Here is a 21,076-nt window from a genome sequence, read left to right on the forward strand (position 1 = left end):
ACTGACTTAGTTGAACATTACATTAAACTACATTAGTTGAACTCAATTGATCAACTTGATTTCAGCCAGAGAATGAGAGACTAAATCACAAAATTCAAAGATTAAATATATTTTCAGTTGCAATAAAACAACCAGCCATATTAATTCCAACTAAATATTAGCATAGGCCAGTATTAAAAAAGTTAAATTTATCATTAACATATCAATTTTAACTATTTACTCAGTGTTCATATTTCATACTAACCTTTCCAGTTTCAGCAGCCTCAACTTGGATTAGTTTGCTTATTGGTTTTCTCTCTGGTTGACTTGCAATATTTCTGTGGATAAAAAAAGCAATTGATTGTCAGTAAACTAACTATCTACACTCTATCCAATTTTTATTTCTCTGAATATTAAATAATTATAAATCTTCAAATTCAGATTGATCTTTTTCTTAATAACTAAGTTATGGAGTAACCTGATCTGTCACAAATTCAACAATAGATACAAAAATAAACTATGAAAATAACCACAGTAATTGTCAAGTGCTTCTTTCCAATGGTCTGACTTTTATTTGTTGTTTAAGATTTATTATTAACAACAGTTGATGTGAAAGGAAAACATAATTTTGGAAATTTGCTATTGTTATGTACACAGTGCATTATGAAAGTAATGCACACCTAAGAAAAAAAGATTTATTCATCATATAATAACAAATGGTCAAAATTCTTAAAAATAGTTCCCTCCTGCATGAATACACTTGCGGAGCCACTACTGGAAAGCACCTGTATCTCCTCGACTGGAATGACTCAAGAATCTTGTAACATCAGCTTGGATGTTCTCTACAAACTCCCAGTGCTTTCTCTTCAGCTCTTTCTTCAGTTGGGGGAACAAAAAAGTCACACAGAGCCAAGTCATGCTGTAAAGAAGCTGGGGCACTATGGGGGTCTTGTTCTGGGTCAGGTAATTGGTAACGACGAAGGCCGTGTAGCTGGGAGCATTGTCATGGTGGAGCTTGAAGTTGCCTTTAATTTCAGGCTTGACAAACGCAACCCAGCATTTCAGTCTCTTGAGCACCTCTACATTAAAGGCTGCGTTGTACAAACTCAAAATGGATTATTCTTCGAAGAACAAAGAAGACTGTTTTGATGCAAGATTTGCTTATGCGCACTTTTTGGGTTTGGAAGAAGACTGGGTATACCACAAGGAGCTCTGCATTTTAGATTCTGGATCATACTCAAACATTCAACATTCGCCCCGGTTGGAATAGAGTTTAAAAATTCCAGGACTTTTTCTAATCAATTCCAACAATTCTTCACTGCACAAACACAACAAAATTTGTGAATCCACCATTACTAACTATCCCATGTTCCGCAAATGTTGACAAGTTCAGGGGATCAGCAATTTACCTGCATACTTAACCAACAATCTGAACTCAAAACTTAGCGCATACACTGGACGTTTTCACCAGTTTGGGCTGTTGTTGCGCGTTCAGAACGAGGCCTGTCAGTGACCTCCTCCCAGCTCTCCTTGAAGGCTTTGTGCCACCTTCCGCACTGAGATCTCCAAATACATTCCTCCTTAATGGGCTCCTGAAGTATTTGATAAATTGCATTCTCCCCAAGCTGTACACAAAACTTGACCGTGTTTTACTGTTTCATAGAGCGCTCTATTGCGCTGTGACATAATAAAAGAACAGACCACGCAAAGACATGTCCTACCACTCTACTGCTTGGAGTGAACTGAAACCGAGAACGTTTGGAAGGGCAGAATCCCTAACACATTATCCAATCAGTCCAAGTGCCCTGTGATAAATAGTGTGTCACAATAAAATAAAGCGCATTACTTTCATAGTGCACTTTGTATTACAAGAACAGAACACTGCGTTTTGAGGATTGCAATCTATCTTCTTCTTTGGGTGTAAAAAGGCTTAATATACAGTGTTATGTTGAAGAAGAGAATAATATATTCCAATCCTCAAAACTTAGTGTTCTATCATTGTAACACATAACAATAGCAAGGGTTTGTTCTTTGTTTTACTTCGAATATTCAGTCTACAATTTCTCAGAATACTTATAAATTTTTTATTTATTGGCCCATTATGATTAATTACAATATGCTTGATCTACTCCCAGATAATCTATACTATATTCACACCCTGGAATTTACTACCCATGCAATAGGTAGCAAAAATAAAGAAATTTTCATTTAGAAACTCATGCACTTTTTATACAAACCAATCAGCTTATATACAATCTACTGCTGTAATACTGAAAGGTTTAATAACAGTTGATTGATATCATAGTTTTAAAACGAGGCTCTATAAATAAAGATAGTTGGGAACTTAAAAATTTTAGCTCTGATAATAAAAGAGGAGAACAAGAAACATAATCTGTTGCTGCCATTGTGACAAAAAGTCTTTCATCACACCTGAACCTTGATATAAAAAAAACATATCCTTATTAACCCTTTTAGTGCCACGGGTGAAAAAGTTTGTTGTGCTAAGAAATGCCACAATTTTGGTAATATGCTAGAAGTGCCACAGGTTTTTGGTAAAAAACGCAAGGGTTTGGGAGAGATTGAATACAAATATTATTTATGAAGATAAATAATATTTGTTTATATTTTGTTTTGCTGGCTTGTTTCAAACATTATTAAATTGTGCATTGGAATTATAACTCACTGACTCACAATGTAAACAACACGACACCATTTACATGACACAGACAGAGGTTTGAGACAGATGTTTTCAGATGCATATTACGTCATCTATAGAAAGTATAAAAGCAAATGGAGGACCAAGATGTCTAATTCGAATTTTTGTAAAGCAGTTCCCATGGCTGCAACCAATATCATAGATGTTAAAAGTATTTTTTTAAATATCATTCCAAAGTCTCGTTACGCGACTCTGGCACTTCTGGTACAAATTTAGCATTTTCATCAGGCCACATTACACAATAAAAGGGTTTAAATCACTATAGTAAACTTGCTACATGATTGATGTGTTATCTTACCTGTCTGATGCAGATTTCGATGATCTGACCTTGCTAAGACGTTTATGGAGTAATTCTTCCGTTTCTTAAACAAACAAGAATAAAACCATTGTAAAATGAGATTCATAAACAATAACTTTTATATATATATATATATATATATATATATATATATATTTATTTATATTGTTTAAAATAGAATATTCACACTTATGTTAAATTATGGATAAGATGTCAGTAATAAATAAACCAAACTCAAAATAAATTTATTCAATGTACAATTACAGAATTAGCCTAATATATAGAATATACTCTATGCACAGACATCTATGCACCAGAGAAAAGTTCTGTGTAGTTACTGATCTCATATGCAAACTAAATTCAATAAATGTGATCCAAACGATCATAGAATAACCATACAAAGATAATATTGATATTCACATATTATAATACCTTTCAGTATAAAATCTATGCAGGAACAAATGATGTAGAGATAAATATCGTTGGGCTCCTTGACTGTGTCAAATCTATGTTAAAGGTGGCTGAAAAGACTAACATTGTCTTAGTGGGTTTACCATATAGACATGATAAGCCTTCTTTGAATGATCTAATTTCATCTCTAAACACCCAGATTCAGAACCTTGTCTTCTCCCTGAAAACTATAACTTTCTTATCCCTCACTCCTATCAGAGGACCATCCTATTACTCTAGAATGGGCCTACACTTCAATTTGACTGGTAAAAGAGTGTTCGTCCAGCTTCTTTTTAAATCTATCCAAGAGGTCCTTGAGCTGGGCTTCTCCACTTCCTCTGTTGCCACACATGTGGGTACTCAAGATGCTTTACATTCAACTCAATGTCAGGTTGTATCCCAGCCTCTCCCTACTCCGGTATCAATTAGTGGCCAGAACTCTTGTCTCCCCTCGGCCAACTCCCCCCAGCTGGCTTCCCATGACTCGGATACCTTGCCTCTCCCTCGCATCCAATCCAGAACCGACAAGCCTTTTTTAGAGAAGAGTGCTGCAAACGAAATGGTGACCTAAGTAATCCTTCTACATGCTTCAGAATCATTCACCAGAACGTTCAGGGATTGAAGAGCAAGCTGTGCCAGATTGAAGTATTGCTGGAACTCTACTCTCCGGAGATTCTATGCTTATCTGAGCACTTCCTAAAAAAATTGGAACTTGATTCATTTTGTCTCCCTGGATATAGTGTCTCTGGTGGATTTTGTAGAGCCAATATGGAGAGGGGAGGTGTTTGTATCTTAACACGTGATTCGTGCAAGGTATCACCGCTTGATGTGTCGGGTTTTGCTGTTGAGGGTGTGTGCGAGTTGTCTGCAGTGAGGATTGGGATCGGTCGTCATGCCTCGGTAGTGATCTGTCTGTACAGACCTCCCGGTGGAGGCTCTGCTGATTATGATTCTTTTCTGCTGTCATTGCAGCGTTGTTTGGAGCATGTAAATCGGCGCGGTGAGTGGATGGTTCTGACCGGAGATTTCAATGTGGATTTTTCAGTTGTCGGCGGGAGTGCTGGAAGGGTTGTGGAACTTGTCTCATCTTTTGGCCTTTATAGTGAAATTACTTCGTTCACTAGAGAATACGGCGGTTCATGCTCTCTTATCGACAACATATTTACAAATATCCCTAGACAGCAGGCTTCATCCACTGTCCTTGTCACTGGGATTTCTGATCATCACGCACAATTGGAGAGCATCTCTTTATCGGTTTCACCTCAGCACACTAATTTAAAGTTTAAAACCTGTAGATTCTTTTCCAGTAATAACATCAGCATCTTCACAAATCTTCTTCGAAGAGAATCCTGGAAAGAAATGGTGGCTGGAAGGGATGTGAGCGAGAAGTTTGATGGTTTCCTATCTGCTGTGGAGTTCAGCTTCAGCATTGCCTTCCCAGAAAAAACATCCAAAGTTAGGACAAGGAAATATTGTAGCAGGATAAAACTTGATGAGGATCTTAAGAACCTCCGTGATAGAATGTTATTCCTCTACTCATTGTCTAGGGATTTAGACTCAACTCATCCCCTCAAGAGATCTTTCATTGATATTAGAAAGGAATTTAGAAGACGTGTCCACTCTGCCAAGGCTGCTCCAATTACTAGCCATTTACAAAAAGCCACCAACAAACAAAAAGCATCTTGGAATATTGTTAATGACATGATTCCTGGAAAAAGAGTAAAGGCTTTCAAAGAACTTTTTGTTAAAGACGTGCAGGGTAAACTGTTGAGGGACCCAGTGGCTGTGTCAGACAGATTCAACACGTTCTTCGTTGAGGTGGGCAAAAGAGTTAAAAGTCATGCTGACTCATCTGGGTCTATGTCTTATCGTTATTCCCCAGCTGAAAGAGTGTGTTCGTCGATGGTTCTTTTTCCTGCAAATCAAGGAGAAGTCCTTAGAGTAATCAAATCGCTGAAGCCTGGTAGCTCTGCGGGATTTGATGGAATATCATCTAATCTCTTGAAGAATTGTGCTGATCTTCTTGTTGGGCCACTGACATATTTGATTAATTGCTCTTTTGAGGAGGGAATATTCCCTACAGCTCTTAAATTATCTATCGTAAAACCCCTCTATAAAAAGAATGGCAGTGATCATGACATAAATAATTTTCGTCCTATAGCTATTTTATCCACGTTTTCAAAGGTATTCGAGAAGCTCTTTCTTGCAAGGTTATCTTCTTTTCTGATTTCAAGCAATGTTCTTTATGCACATCAGTATGGCTTTAGAGAGGGTCTGTCTACAACAAACGCAATGTTTAGTCTTATATCAGACGTAACAAAGGCTCTAGATAACAAGGAACATGTGCATGGGCTCTTTTTAGACCTATCTAAAGCCTTCGATGTGGTAGATCATACTTTGCTTTTGAGGAAACTGGAGTATCTTGGGCTGAGAGGCAATGTGTTTGAATGGATACATTCTTATGTGACTGGTCGAAAACAGATGGTTGAGATTCCCTATATGGATGCTGACGGACTGCTAAAAAAAAAACTTTCTCAAGAACTAATTGTCAGAACCGGGGTGCCCCAGGGATCGGTCCTTGGTCCTGTATTTTTTCTCCTTTTTGTAAATGACATAGCCGGGTGTATTTCGGACTCTCACTTGTACTTATTTGCTGATGACACATCCCTCGTAGTCTCCAGTAAGAGTAAACCACAGCTGGAGAATCAAATTTTCATAGACGGGAGCTCATTATTTCAGTGGCTGGAGGAAAACTCTTTATGTATTAATACAGCAAAGACCAAGCTAGTTGATTTTGCAATCAGAAACCAGTTGGATAATGAATGTTTGAATATTATCATAGGGGATACCGAGTTTAGTCCGTCAGCCACTGTTAATTATCTTGGTGTTGTTTTTGACCGTAATCTGAACTTCTCAAACCATATTGAGAAAGTTACAGGTAAGCTAAGTAGCAGTATTTTTTTATTGTCTCGACTTGCCTGTTTCAAAAGTGCTGACATCCTCTTGTTGGCTTATCATGGTTGTTTTTACCCTTATTTATCTTATGCAGTACCAATTTGGGGCCATGAAAGCACCAAGACGCAGTATGTTTTCAGGTTGCAGAAGAGAGCTGTTCGGATAGTTTTTCACTTGGCCGGAAATCAGTCATGCAGATCGCTATTTCGAGAGAAAGGCATACTCACTTTTCCATCAATATACATCCTCAACAGCCTGACATTTCTAATCAAGAATTTTGGTTTATTTACTTCTCATATTACACATACTCATAGATACCAACTCCGTCACAACAATAACATAAACCTACCTCGCCATAGCACCACTTTTTTCAGAAATAAAACATATTCCTCCTGCATATCATTGTTTAATTCTCTACCACAGTATCTAAAGAATGTTAAGGAGCCCAACAAATTTAAAAGCCAATTGAAAGAATTTTTAATTCAAAAGGAATATTACAGTGTCCAGGATTACTTACTTGAGAAGAAAGACTAGTTTTAGTATGTTATGTTTTGGTTCTGTATGTAATGTTAAATTTAGTAATTTAGATAATTTTACTTTAATTTGACCTCTGCCTGTGCAATCCTTGTATTGTTTGTGGCAATAAATGATTTGACTTTGACTATATCTCTTTACTAACATTACAATATTACAAACTTAATACAATTATAAGGCAAAACAACTAACCAGACTCTACGTCATTCTGGTCGGCCACAGCGACACCAGAGTCCACGATTTCTCCGTTCTTCAAAACACTCATCTCTACTACCTGTCCTGAACTTGGTTCTTCAGTTTCTTCCACAAAGTGAAGAGTTGAAACTCCAAGACCGATCAAACTGTTTGTCTGCAGTAAAATCATATTGATAACAGTTGATTACAAATAAAGATTATAACTATCCTATTGTACTGTGCTGATCACTACAATTAAATCATGTAAATTACATTTAAGAACACATTACAACATTTTAATAAGCACATTTAGATTATATAATTTGACCTGCTTTTCTAATTTTAACTACATAGGATATGAATTTTAACCATTTCATCTCCCTTAACAAAGTTTACTGAACTCAAAATACTGATCAATAAAAGGAATTTTTATGTATAATATTTTATTATAGACTAACCAAGTTCTTTATTATTTTACTCTTTTGATAATAAAATATTGATCTCCTAAAGAAGGGGTGTATCTAAAAATTTTCATTTCTGTTAATTCATTAGATGTAGAGTTTGAAGGGTTTTATATATCTTACAGTTAAAATTAATTATTTCATATTAAGAGACTTACCTTAAGATTCTTTGTGTTACTTATTACAATGAAAGCCTTAAAGGGACATCTACATAATGATGTTATAATATGAGAAAAATATAATAGAACATAATTGTTTTAGTTTACCTTCTAAGGTATTTTTATTTGAGGCATTTAAGGGTATATAATACCTCACAGAAAAAGTTGGGGTGAACTTAAACATACAAAGTAGGTGCTAAATTTAATTTACGAGGATGTAAAAAATATTAGCAGGCCTGATGTTTTTAAAATTAGAATTTTATATAACTAAAATTATGAATATATATATATATATATATATATACACTTTATATGTCATATAAAAGATTTAATTTCTTGTCATTACTATCATACATTTAAATCTGTTTGTGGACTTCTGCAAACAATATTTGTACAGCCCTCACTTTTCCTTTGATACATGTTACAATAAAAAAAGTATTGGTTAATTTCATTCCACAAAATACCTTTTTAACAATTTATGAGATCTCACATTACATTTACATAGCATACTGTTTCTCATGAGCAGGAATATCTTTAATTACTGTTTGATCATTTATAACTTAGCTGCAGCAATAAACTGAGCATTTTTTACTATAACAATTAGGTTCCATGCTTAATTGGTAAATGCTTGCTTTCAGGCGTTTTAGTTATAATCTACAGAGCAAAGATGGGGTCATAAAAATAATTATTTTGTTATTATGACCGTAATATATGTCAAATAGTATTGGTTTAACCCTACATCGGGCGCGCTAAACGGAGTTTTCCTCCGTGTATTTTTTATTATTAAAAATAGTACTACTTTTCTGATGTTGGCAGTCGTTTCCCGCAGTGTACTTCACGAGTATCTTTCGGGGAAGCGAAACAATAGCCTCCCACTTATTTTTGTCAAAATCTGTCAGTGTGAGGTCTACTTCCGTGCGAGACTGGACGATTCCTCCGTGAGCGCCCGATGGTGTGTTTGTAGTTCTTGGACGAAATCTCCGTGAGCGCCTTATTGTGTTTAGTTTTTATGGAGTAATAATCCGTGTGCGCCTAAATGTGTGACCTGTGATGGTTTTTTTTAAGTTTTACGATATATTTTATTTGAATTTTGTGAAATGAGAATGAAGACGAGAGACTTGTCAGTACAGTACCAGTGTGCTAGGGAACATTTCAGTATTCTTTATGGAGTGAACATTGTCGTTATAAGAACCAGAAGGAAAATGTTTTGAAACTTTGTGTAGTGTGTAAAAATATCTTTAGTAAAGAATAAATTTTGATTTCAGAGTAATAATTGACATTACAATTGTATAAATCTCAAGAATTGAAGTACGTTGTTTTTGTAAGAAGTTAAAAACTAAGTTAATTTGCATATATTATTACAGTAGGTTAAACATTTTTACAATTAATTGCATTATATCTTAAAATTAATTATGTTGTTATTATACAATAACATTTTTTTAAGATTTTGAATTTCTTATTTGGAAAATTCATTACATAAGAGAGTAATTTTTATTTAATTTCTAAAAATGAATATATTACATTGTAATTAAATCATTATGAATATTTAAACAAATAAAAACAGTTAAAACGACTAAGATATCCATTATTCGCTAACCTGGAGGAAACCTCCGTGAGCGCCTGATGGTGTTTCTAATTTTAAGCACCTGATGGAGGGTTAATAACAATACAAAATTAATGTTTAAATTATATAGACAATCTCTGATAATTCAAACATTAATGTGTCATGAAACGTAATATGTTTCGTAATTGTTGTGTATTGGTTCCAGTGTATTGCACAAGTGACATGCATTATGATTAGTCAGCCGTTCACTCATCGGTTGTTATTCTACCAATCATAGTTTTTCTTACTTATTTATTTATTTTGTTATTTGGATCCCTCACAAATTGTTACGCATCAGACCATAATTTTTATGATTGTTCATTACCTACGATTGGTGTAGCTAAAATTGAAAAGTGCATATCTATAAAACAGTAGGAAATCAAATCAAGAAATCTTTATTGTCTTTAAGCACTTGACAATGCAATGGACAACGTCACTTTTTATTATATCTAAAAGGCCTACTCCTATCACACCTTTAAAATCCCATAATACAAGTGTAATGATTAGACAGTAAGTCAAAGTAAATTTTATATGAACATGTGAATAACGCCACAATTTGGTCATTAAAAAGAAAATAAAAGTAAAAATGGTATTAGCAGCATCTCGTTAAATATATATAACATATCTAAAACATTATATACAGAATAAATTAAATAGTAAATAAAAACAATAAATATATTTAACAATAAAACAATAAAAAGTAACAATAAATAGATAACAATGCAACAAATTAAAATTAACAATAAAATAGGTTTAACAACAATAAATAAATAACAAGAGATAACTATCAACAAAATCACAACTATTAAAAAATTAAAGTACTAATATCACAGGTTAAGTAGTCATTTAAAGAATAAAATGTGTTATCAACAAGCCAATTACTCACAACATTTTTTAAATCTACTAATAGACACATGCCATGCTTTTTCAGGAAGTTTATTAAAAAGTTTAATCTTCATATAAATAAAAGTGCCTTTGGTTTTCTCCAATCGAACATTCATCTGTTCAAGCATATATTTTTTTCATGTACAGTAGGAGTGTATTTCTTGTCTACTAATAAAACTATCTAATTGTTCCTTGATATTAAGTAAAGTACAATAAATATACAGGGATGGAAGGGTCATAATTCTAAATTTTTTTAAAAGTGGGACACAAGAAACTCTATTGCCAACATTTGCAATAATTCTAATTACTTTCTTTTGCCAAATGAATTTACTTTCTTGATTGTAGAGATATTCAAATTTTCTTTTTGGTTCAATTTAGTACGTAATCTATTTACCTCTTCTTCCAGCTGAATAATTGTTTCTTCTTTTTTTATTACTAAAGTTTCCAATTGTATATTATGATTCTTAAGACTTATAATTTCTTTTCTTGCTTGAAATGAGTGTAAATAGATTAGCAGATCAATAACTTTTACTTGTAAACTATTACAACTTAAGAAGTGAATTTACATTAGTTTTAAGCTCAAAACAGTCAAAATGAATCTTGAAGTTTTTACTCTTATACTAAGTCGCGATAATGAAGATTTTTGTACATTATATTGTTTTCTTTTTCGATTTAAAGGACATTTTAAAAACTTGTACAATGTTTTTTTTTAAACTCAAAATTAAATAGTATATGTTTTGTTTATTTCATATTTTCTTACATTAATTTTGATAACTTAAAGATAAAACCATAACTTTTTCAGAGAGAGATAACTATCAACAAAATCACAACTATTAAAAAATTAAAGTACTAATATCACAGGTTAAGTAGTCATTTAAAGAATAAAATGTGTTATCAACAAGCCAATTACTCACAACATTTTTAAATCTACTAATAGACACATGCCATGCTTTTTCAGGAAGTTTATTAAAAAGTTTAATCTTCATATAAATAAAAGTGCCTTTGGTTTTCTCCAATCGAACATTCATCTGTTCAAGCATATATTTTTTTCATGTACAGTAGGAGTGTATTTCTTGTCTACTAATAAAACTATCTAATTGTTCCTTGATATTAAGTAAAGTACAATAAATATACAGGGATGGAAGGGTCATAATTCTAAATTTTTTTAAAAGTGGGACACAAGAAACTCTATTGCCAACATTTGCAATAATTCTAATTACTTTCTTTTGCCAAATGAAAGCAGTTTTAGCACTAGTACTGTTTCCCCAAAGTGGTACACCATACCTGAGCTGGGAGTGGAAAAAGGCATAATATGATGTGAGTAACATTTCAGTACTGATATTATACTTTAGTTTCCTGATAAGGTATGTAACCCTAGCTCATTTTCTACAAAAAAACTTACATGTGCATCCCAATTTAATCGATTATTCATGTATATTCCTAATAGCTTAATAGGTTCTGTGTACTTACTATCAAGGACACAATTTCCATCAAGAGTAAAAATTAAATTTTCTGTTTTACTATTATTTACTACCAAAAGGTTGGCTTTAAACCACTTAATAGCTTCAGTCATTGCCTGCTCCTGTTCTAAAATTAAAGTTTCCGGATGTTTATTGCTATTTAAAATAGTTGTATCATCTGCATATAGAACAGACCTACAAGGCATATTAAATGACAAATCATTTATTGCTACTACAAAAAGAAAAGGACCGAGTACTGAGCCTTGTGGTACTCCTTGTAAAACATTTTGGAAACCAGATACATCTTTATTTTGTGAAACCATCTGCCTTCTATTCTGTAAATATGATGTAAATAAACGTAATTCATTATTTTTTATGCCATAAAAATGTAGCTTTTTTAAAAGCAGGTCATGAGGAATGCAATCAAAAGCTTTACTTAAGTCAATTAAGGTAGTAGATGTCATTATTTTGTTTTCAAAATTCAGAATAACCTGATCTGTTACAGTTTCAACCGCTTTTACTGTGTTTAAACGTCCAACATTTTACTGTGTTTAAACGTTGGAGAAAACCAAATTGGTCCGAACAAAAAAGATTATTTACAACAAAAAAGTTATACAATTGTTCTTTGATACAAAACTCAAATATTTTACTAAGAATAGGAACTAATGAGATTGGCCGATAGCTAGAGGGGTTAGTCCTATCTCCTTTTTTAAAAATTGGCACTACTTTTGTTATTTTTAAAGCTTGAGGAAATGTTCCTTGGTCTAGCATCTTATTAAATAAATAAGTAACTGGCTCTAATATTATGTCAATGATGTCTTTCATAATTGCATTGGAAAAACCATAATAATCCTCACTTTTTGAGGTACTCAACCTAGATGTACAATATAAAACATCATTTCTTTCAATATTTTTCCATTTAAAATCATTTTTTAATACACCCTTATTTCTTATGTAATTTTCTAAATATTCAAGAGCAAGGTTATTGCCATTCTGCTGGTCAGAAGTATTAATTATATTAGAAGGTGAAAGTGTAAAGAAGTTATTAAAAGTCCTAGAATCAATAAAAGTTTCATGATTTTTTTCTTCAACCTTTTTTTCTGTATTAATTATTTTCCAAGCAGCTTTACATTTATTTTTTTAATTGGTAATATATTTCTCATTAAATAATTTTTTCTGTCTTTTAATTTCAGATCTATACAGATTTTTTGCTCTGGTGTACACATTTTTACATTGTAGTTCATGAACTGTACCCTTACTGTTTTTAAGCTTATCATACAATGCAACTACTATTTTCCTAATATTTTCCAATTCTTTTGTATACCATTTACAACTTAACCTATTAGTATTGTCACTATTGCCTAATTTAATCTCTTTAAAAGGACAGCACACATTAAAAGTGCTTGTCAAGATAAAGTTAAAATAATCAAATGCTGCATCTACATTAGTAAAACGTTGTAGCTGTGACCAGTCTACATGAGTCAAGTTTTCCCTAAAATTTTGAATAGCGTTATGGCATTAATGTTCTAATGGTTTTAGTTGAAATACCTTTTTTTATACCTGAGTTTGGAGCACCAATAGTGTGAAAATTTGCACAAACTGCTGCGTGATCTGATAAATGAGGTTCAAAAAACGTTACAGGTTACAGTACCTTTTTTTACATTAGTAACTATATTATCAAGGCATGCCTCACCCCTGGTGCTTTGCATGTTATGGGAAACGCAATAAATTGAAAAAAAGAATCTACCTCAACATTACTTTTTTTATATTGATATTAAAATCACCTGATATGATCAACTTCATATTAGAATATTTTTTATTAATATAACCAAGTAACTCATCAAAAAAACTTATGAAATCATTTATAGGAGAATTTGGTGTTCGATAAATTGTTATAATGATAGCATTCAAACTAACTAAAAATATACCTGAAACCTCAAAAACGAAATCTACACATAAATGTTCTAATTCAATAGTTTTATATATTATATCTCTTTTAACATATATACTACAACCCCCTCTTCTAAGGGGAGGCTTCCGGCAATAAACACTACATACACAAAAACCTGCTGGCACATATAACAAAGACTCTTCTGGACAAAGCCAGTGTTCATTTATAGTTAAAACATGTATATTTAACTTATTTGACCATAGATTTAATTCTTCTAATTTATTTCTTATGCATTGAATATTTAAGTGATAAACAATGAGGCATGAGTCCTTAGATTCTGGTGAGCTTCTACTTGTGCACTGTAGTTTTTTCCAATTGGTAGGCAGTTCCCTGTCACATCACATGTACCTGGAGGAGGAGGTTGCACATCTCGTAGGCCCAGCCTGTGGTCAGGGTCCTTCTTGGCAGTAATGACTTTTGCTACTACTTCAGCTAACCACTTCTTTCCCCAAAAATTTAAGTGGAGAACTTGACGAGTGTGTAAAGCTCTCTCTGCTTTACTAGATTTCACTAGTGTAACATTGGAGTACTTGCCACTAAGCTCTTCGAGGCGCTTATTTGTCTTTGCAACTTCTTTGTTGACACAGGACCAACTAGCTAGGTCATAACAGTGTGGGAGGTCTACTAAAATGATGTTTGTATTTGTAGCTCTGTCCAAGGTTTCAGTTTTTAAAGTCAAAGCTTCATTTGCTTCATTTTTTGCCACATCATTTGTGCCGCATACCATCACCAAATAATCTTTTATTTAAATTTACATTTTCTATACTTTTATAATTTAAAATTTGTCTTCTACGCCCTCCAGGCCTTACAAAACCTACTGCTTCATGATCTTTATGTATTTTATTAAGGTGCCAGGCTAAATCTCGTCCATGACTATCAGCACAAATGAGCACCTTATTCATGTGTGTCTCATTGTGGCTTCCATCAATACTGAGATCACTAACATTTGAAGTCTCATCTTCATCAACTTGTAAATCCTCAAACTGGTTCCTTAATTCAATGGGATTTAGGTTTCCATTATACGTCTTAGGTATAGGTTTGGGTATATTTTTTTTACTTTTTACAACCATTGAAAAACTCTCCAGCTTTGTTTTTTCAGGGCTCCATAAACTTTTTTCCAGTCCAGTGTTATTATGGAAAGGTGTGGAATTCAAAGGAGATAGACTATGATGTACACCTGAATTTACTTTCTTGATTGTAGAGATATTCAAATTTTCTTTTTGGTTCAATTTAGTACGTAATCTATTTACCTCTTCTTCCAGCTGAATAATTGTTTCTTCTTTTTTTATTACTAAAGTTTCCAATTGTATATTATGATTCTTAAGACTTATAATTTCTTTTCTTGCTTGAAATGAGTGTAAATAGATTAGCAGATCAATAACTTTTACTTGTAAACTATTACAACTTAAGAAGTGAATTTACATTAGTTTTAAGCTCAAAACAGTCAAAATGAATCTTGAAGTTTTTACTCTTATACTAAGTCGCGATAATGAAGATTTTTGTACATTATATTGTTTTCTTTTTCGATTTAAAGGACATTTTAAAAACTTGTACAATGTTTTTTTTAAACTCAAAATTAAATAGTATATGTTTTGTTTATTTCATATTTTCTTACATTAATTTTGATAACTTAAAGATAAAACCGTAACTTTTTATAACTGTAAGTATTCATGGATAATTATGAAATACCTATATTTTTATTATCTTGTAGGAAAAATTTTTCTTAGAAAAATATTGGATACATTTATATATGATTTGATATACTTATTTTACACTATATGTATGATAATAAATAAATATACTGTGATATAAAAGGTACTAAAACACTCTGCAACTGAGAGAAATTTAACCACCGGTTCCAGGATTGATTATAAAATTATAATAATTTATAACTCAAATACCACACACAAAACTTGAAAACCAATTCAAAATTAAAAGGCAATCTTCAGGATTACCATACCTCAACTTTTAGTTTCTATTTCTAGCATTAACTCTTATAATACTGACTTAATTATTTAATTATAAACTAGGTTCATAGATTACCCACTTGGAAATATAACTAGCAGTTATCTGAGACTCTGCACACAAATTTTTATGTATATGAGCACTTCTGGTCTGAGCACACATGAGAAGCCTATTTCTCTCAAAAAGACAACTAAACTGTATATGTTTATTTATTTTCTTGATCAGGAAAACAATGCAAAATCAACTGTGGCACAAAAAATACTAAGACCGTAGTAAATTAACATGACCACAAATATACACTTTTTGTCATATTTTCTTGATCGTGGCAACAAGGAAAACTCAACATTGGCATAGGAAATATAATTCATTTGAACCAGAAGTGCCCATACATATGGAAAGCCTACAAAGTTGTGTGTGAAGCTGTGGGTAACTGCTAATTAATAATACTGGTTTGTTGTAAGGCAACTTGAGAGACCAAAATGGGATTTTTCACTACTTTAAGAGACCAGTGGGGCGTATACCAGAGGCATTTTCGAAATAAGAATAGGCCAATATGCTAACCAGGGACCCTAAGAATGTCCATGTAAAATTTCAGTACAATCGATCCAGTCATCTTTACATGATTAAGTGACACATTAGACGCCATTAGATTTTTATATAATATAGATTCCAAAATTAAGCTTACAGTATAAATATAATGGTTTCATACTTACACTTCCCATGTCATCTGACAAATATTTTTCAGACTGTCTCAAGCTTGACTGAACCTCTAGGTTGACTGAACTTCTTCGGCTAAAGGTAAAAATATCATTAGTTATTTAGAAATCACCTTTTAACTGTTATATTAAAATACATTTTATTTCAAATGTTAATGCCTTAATTTTTTTAATGATTAGAGATAGTTTCTTTTGATAAAAATTAATAGAAATTTACGAAGAAATAATGCCTAAAAACCTGTTGGCAATTTTAGTAAATGCCCATATTAACGAGCCTGGAACTAGCAGTACATGTATGTAACATTTTGTTTTGTAGTAAAGAGTTTACTAATCACTCTTGTTTGAATTAGTTTAACATGTTCACAACAGCAAATAACCCATCAAACAATAACATATACACTGTTTTAGATACACATGTGCACTTGAGACAATTATCTCTTTCATACATAGATCATTTCAAAATGTTAATAACAACTATCATATAGAAGTTACTGACACGTTCATATTACTGTATTTAATAACATGTGTGTTTGTGATCAAAGTGTGGTCAAAATTTTATGTACTCCATTGGCAAACTAGAATGACTTTAGAGGTACAAAAATGTGTAACATTTTACATTACAAGTTGTCATCAATGTATTGTATACAATTATTGTGTATCAAAGCAGTTTAGAAACTCAACTTATACATGGATTAATTTTTTTTATTGCTCAACTCAGCAACTGTGTAATATTGGTTTAATTTAAAGAGCAAAATTGGTAAGCGGAAATTGTCGTTTATTATAAACACCTGATTATTACATATCAGATTGAAATAATTAATAAAGCAAGGGATGAATCAACTTTATATTGGAATAAATGTGAGTTATTTAATTGCGATAATTATTTTAGAAATTTATAATGTATTGACGATATTAACAAACATTAACCCTTTAAGTGGCGTTCATTTGTGGTCTCAGTGGCAGGCCGTTTTCGGGTAAATTACCGTGATCGTTAAACTTATTTTTAGAAAATATTGTCTAAGTGATAACCTAGCAACATTATATATTTTTGTTTTCCTTATGAACTATAGAATAAGAATAAATATGATATTTGGCTCCTTATTTTTATTTTCAGATGAATGTCATTGTAGATGTGTAAAGATTTTCTTTTAGAAAAAATAATTTTTAAGTTCTACTGTCCGTCACTTTGAAACTACTGGAGCTACAAAATAATGTCATATTCACAGAATATACACAATTTTATTCAAAACAAATTACTTCCTATGCATTTTTTTCTATTTACAAGAACAAAAAAGTTAGATGGGAAAAACTAAATCTATGTACAAACTGTTTTTTTTTTGTTTTTGTTTTTTACTCCGAGTCACTAGAATGGGCTTGTCTTTTCCTCCCAGTAGTGTAGGGCCTATAATAGTGGCTTAGTTTGTCATAGCACAGTATATTTCGTAAATATAAAACAGGAATTGTCTTATCGCAAACCCCTCCCCATCCTCAGACAGAGGTCAAAGTCGAGCGGTCTAGTAGATAACATGATTACAGAATCTCGCCGCCCGTTCAGCTGGTGCGCCGCATTCTTGTACTTTCGTGTTTTACTGTGTGTGTAATAGATTAGTGATGGGTGACACTATGAAAATTTGGGATTTACCCAGGAGCGAAGAGGGGACCATTCGTTTTTTACAAGATCGTGACTAGATGCGTAACTCTAAAATATTCGTGGCGGTCGGCAGTTGCGGCTGAAGGCGGAAATCCACTACACTTACCCATCCTTGATATTGCTGCATTCTGGGCGTCACGGGAAACCCATTAACAATTAATAATTGTTGTAAGTTTGTATTTGATGAGTTGCTTTTTCGTTCTATAATGTTTTTTTTCTATAAATTTATATGTTTGTGTTCCTCATACTGGTGTGGTCGGTATAATCCCAAAGTACCCCAACATTTTCCATGACGAACGAATAACCTAAACATTTACCGGTAACACAAACAACGCGATAAACAATAATATACTGACAATAACAGTACGCAAAGTCGCCAAACAAAACAGTGACGAGACGAGTAGACAGCTGTTCTCTCGTCTGCTGCCTGGTCAAACGAAAACTGTTGGATCCATTTAGGCCAGCAAACATTAGTAACATGAATACACACTATAATATATGATATATATATATATAGGAAATTTCATGGAGAATACGACAGTTCAAACTAGGCCTAAAAATAATGGATGGTTGCGGAGCAACAGCCTTAAATGTGAAGCGACGGCTGTGACGGCACTTGCCACTTCGCGGCGGCGTGAATCATACGTCTCAGACGGCGCTTGCCACTTATAGGGTTAAAGTAAAACATAGTAGTTTGGCTAGGAGACTAAAAAGCTCACAACTTTCTGTATTTTGACCTGACAGCTGGAGCATATTGCCCAGCCTCCTTCTGGCTTGAACAGTGATAGAGAAATGACGTGTGTTAGTATTTCTCGTGCGAGAGAGCACGAGCATTTATGTTTTATAAAATTGGATTATAAGTAAATTTGTGAAGTGGCAATTGGGAATTATATAATGTGTAGTGAGATTAACATTCAAATATACTTGCTTCCAATTATTGTGTTGTGAAACAATATGCGTTTTAAACTCGGATCATTAAAAATCACTTGTTTAAGTGAATCAAACTGGTGCAAGGAATTTATGTTCAATACATAAGAAATATTTATATAAATGAAGTCCAAAGAAATTTATTAACCTATAAATCATCAAAGTGGTGAGTATGTAATGTTTTTTTAACTCAGCTAGGCTGAACTCGCTTTACAACCACGTGTGCATAATCTCACTCATCACATATAAAGACTTTTTACACATTATTTGAACAACTACATGCTGTTAACTTAAACTCTAGATTAATTTGCCGACATTGAATCTTTGAAATACACAGCAACCACGTGGGGTGTCTAAGATAACCTAACTTTGAAAACTGGAGCAATGTCACATGATGTGAGGCAAGTGATTAAACTCCCACATCATGACCTAATTCAACACCAACTTGTGACCTTCCACATACAACACCAACCAGGGACTGCTATTCAGAACTTCATGATATTTGGAACCACGACAACTAAGGATATGTGAATAAACAGATTCCACTGAGCATGTGCTGTTGAGATAATAATTTGCCCTCAGGAATTATATATTTCCTCTGTTAATAAAATATTTCCATTGAATGGCTAAAACTGTAGTTCATTAACTGCACATATGTCATCAGAAGTGACAAATATTTAGTTCCTAAACTAACCTCACATACATACATGCAACTTCATTTAATGAAGCCATTAGGACAAGATCGAGTCACTCATGTCATATACTCTCAGAGAACAGTAATAGGCTAACTATGTTTGACCAGTACTTACCTGGTGGATCGGAGTGACCTTAAAGATTCACTCTTGCTTATCTTTCTTATTCTCTGAGTAGTTTCTTCATCTAAAAGTTCTTGGATGTCTGTAAACAAAAGGAAATGAAAGTAAGAGAACATGTAGGCATTTCAACCTCAAATTATGCTCAACGTGACTGAAGCATTACCTTGAGTCTCCTCATGTTGGTCCGTTTCTGCCAAGTGCTGTATCAGAAATTCTGAGAACTCTCCTTTCTTCTCCAACAGTTCTTTGAAGGTACCTCTCTCCATGATCTCACCTCCCTTCATAACCACAATCACGTCTACTTGAGGCAGGAACGCTACCCCATGGGTCACCAGGATGCGAGTCTACACACACATTAGATCATTATTAATTATAAACCTACTCATTAATTACACATCTGTGGTGTTGTGCTTACCATCTAGCCCTTTGATACATATTATGAGAAGACAACATTTACCTGAACAGGTATGATGATTCTAAGTAGATCAAATTATATGTTTGGTGAAACGCATGTTGTCCTCAGTGCGCTCAAATTATTTACGTTAGAAAAGTTTGAAAACATTGATATGTAAAGTCTTGCAATAGTGATTTATTTAAACTTTTAACTGATTATTTCCAGAGTTGTATATAGTTTACTTAAAAAATTATAAATATAATCGATATAATCCTAAAAGAACAAATTGAAAAGAATCGTAGGTGAACTGTACGCACCATAATTCAAATACCATGGCTGAACATAATATCATTTAACTCATTCTTGTGTATGAAGAAATGAAGTTTTATACTATATTCTGGTATCCAATAACACTCCTCAGAAATATTGGGTACCAAGGCTTGATTTATGGATTGAAAATTGGAAGCGTTTGCTTGAAGTGATAAATATAGTGGTGATCAATTATATCCGTATTGGAACGTAGTATATTACGATGCCGGTGCAGTGGGTAGAATTAAATGACTATTACTGATTTTAGCAATTTTTGGGAACAGATTAACACCAACAGAAAGTTTTCTGCCAATCCTATAGTTAGAACCTCAACAGGTGAAGTTAAGCTATATTTCTTAAAGTTAAGGACATGTTTTTTATTTAATTGAATAATTAAATTACCAGTACTTTGAATTACCAACCTTGTTCTTAAGCTGGCCATGGGGACCAATTACATTCTCAAAGATGTGTTTGCCGACATGAGCATCGACTGCACTGAGTGGATCATCCATCAGATAGATTTCTGCATCACTGTACACTGCTCGTGCTAGACTCACTCTCTGCTTCTGTCCTCCACTCAGGTTGATACCCTACAAGCACAACATTCAGTTACATTGGTTAAGTCAATGACAATCACAAAAATGTATTGATTGACATGAGCATCGACTGCACTGA

At 33.1% G+C, this 21,076-nt stretch overlaps 1 protein-coding gene across 1 annotated transcript; it reads right to left on the reverse strand.

The window, feature by feature from the left end:
• Window positions 1-244: 244 nt before the first annotated feature.
• On the reverse strand, window positions 245-21,006 carry LOC124373434 (multidrug resistance-associated protein 1-like; the record flags this gene model as incomplete). Its single annotated transcript, XM_046831806.1, has 7 exons — window positions 20,824-21,006; window positions 19,862-20,042; window positions 19,693-19,780; window positions 16,303-16,381; window positions 7,125-7,281; window positions 2,994-3,057; window positions 245-317 (listed from the first exon to the last, which is right to left on the reverse strand). Coding segments are annotated over exons 1-7 (732 nt in total), but the record flags the coding sequence as incomplete, so codon positions are not given.
• Between the last annotated feature and the right edge of the window lie 70 nt (window positions 21,007-21,076).

Source organism: Homalodisca vitripennis, unplaced genomic scaffold (genome assembly GCF_021130785.1).
Source record: "Homalodisca vitripennis isolate AUS2020 unplaced genomic scaffold, UT_GWSS_2.1 ScUCBcl_5548;HRSCAF=12325, whole genome shotgun sequence".
Classification (NCBI taxonomy): domain Eukaryota; kingdom Metazoa; phylum Arthropoda; class Insecta; order Hemiptera; family Cicadellidae; genus Homalodisca; species Homalodisca vitripennis.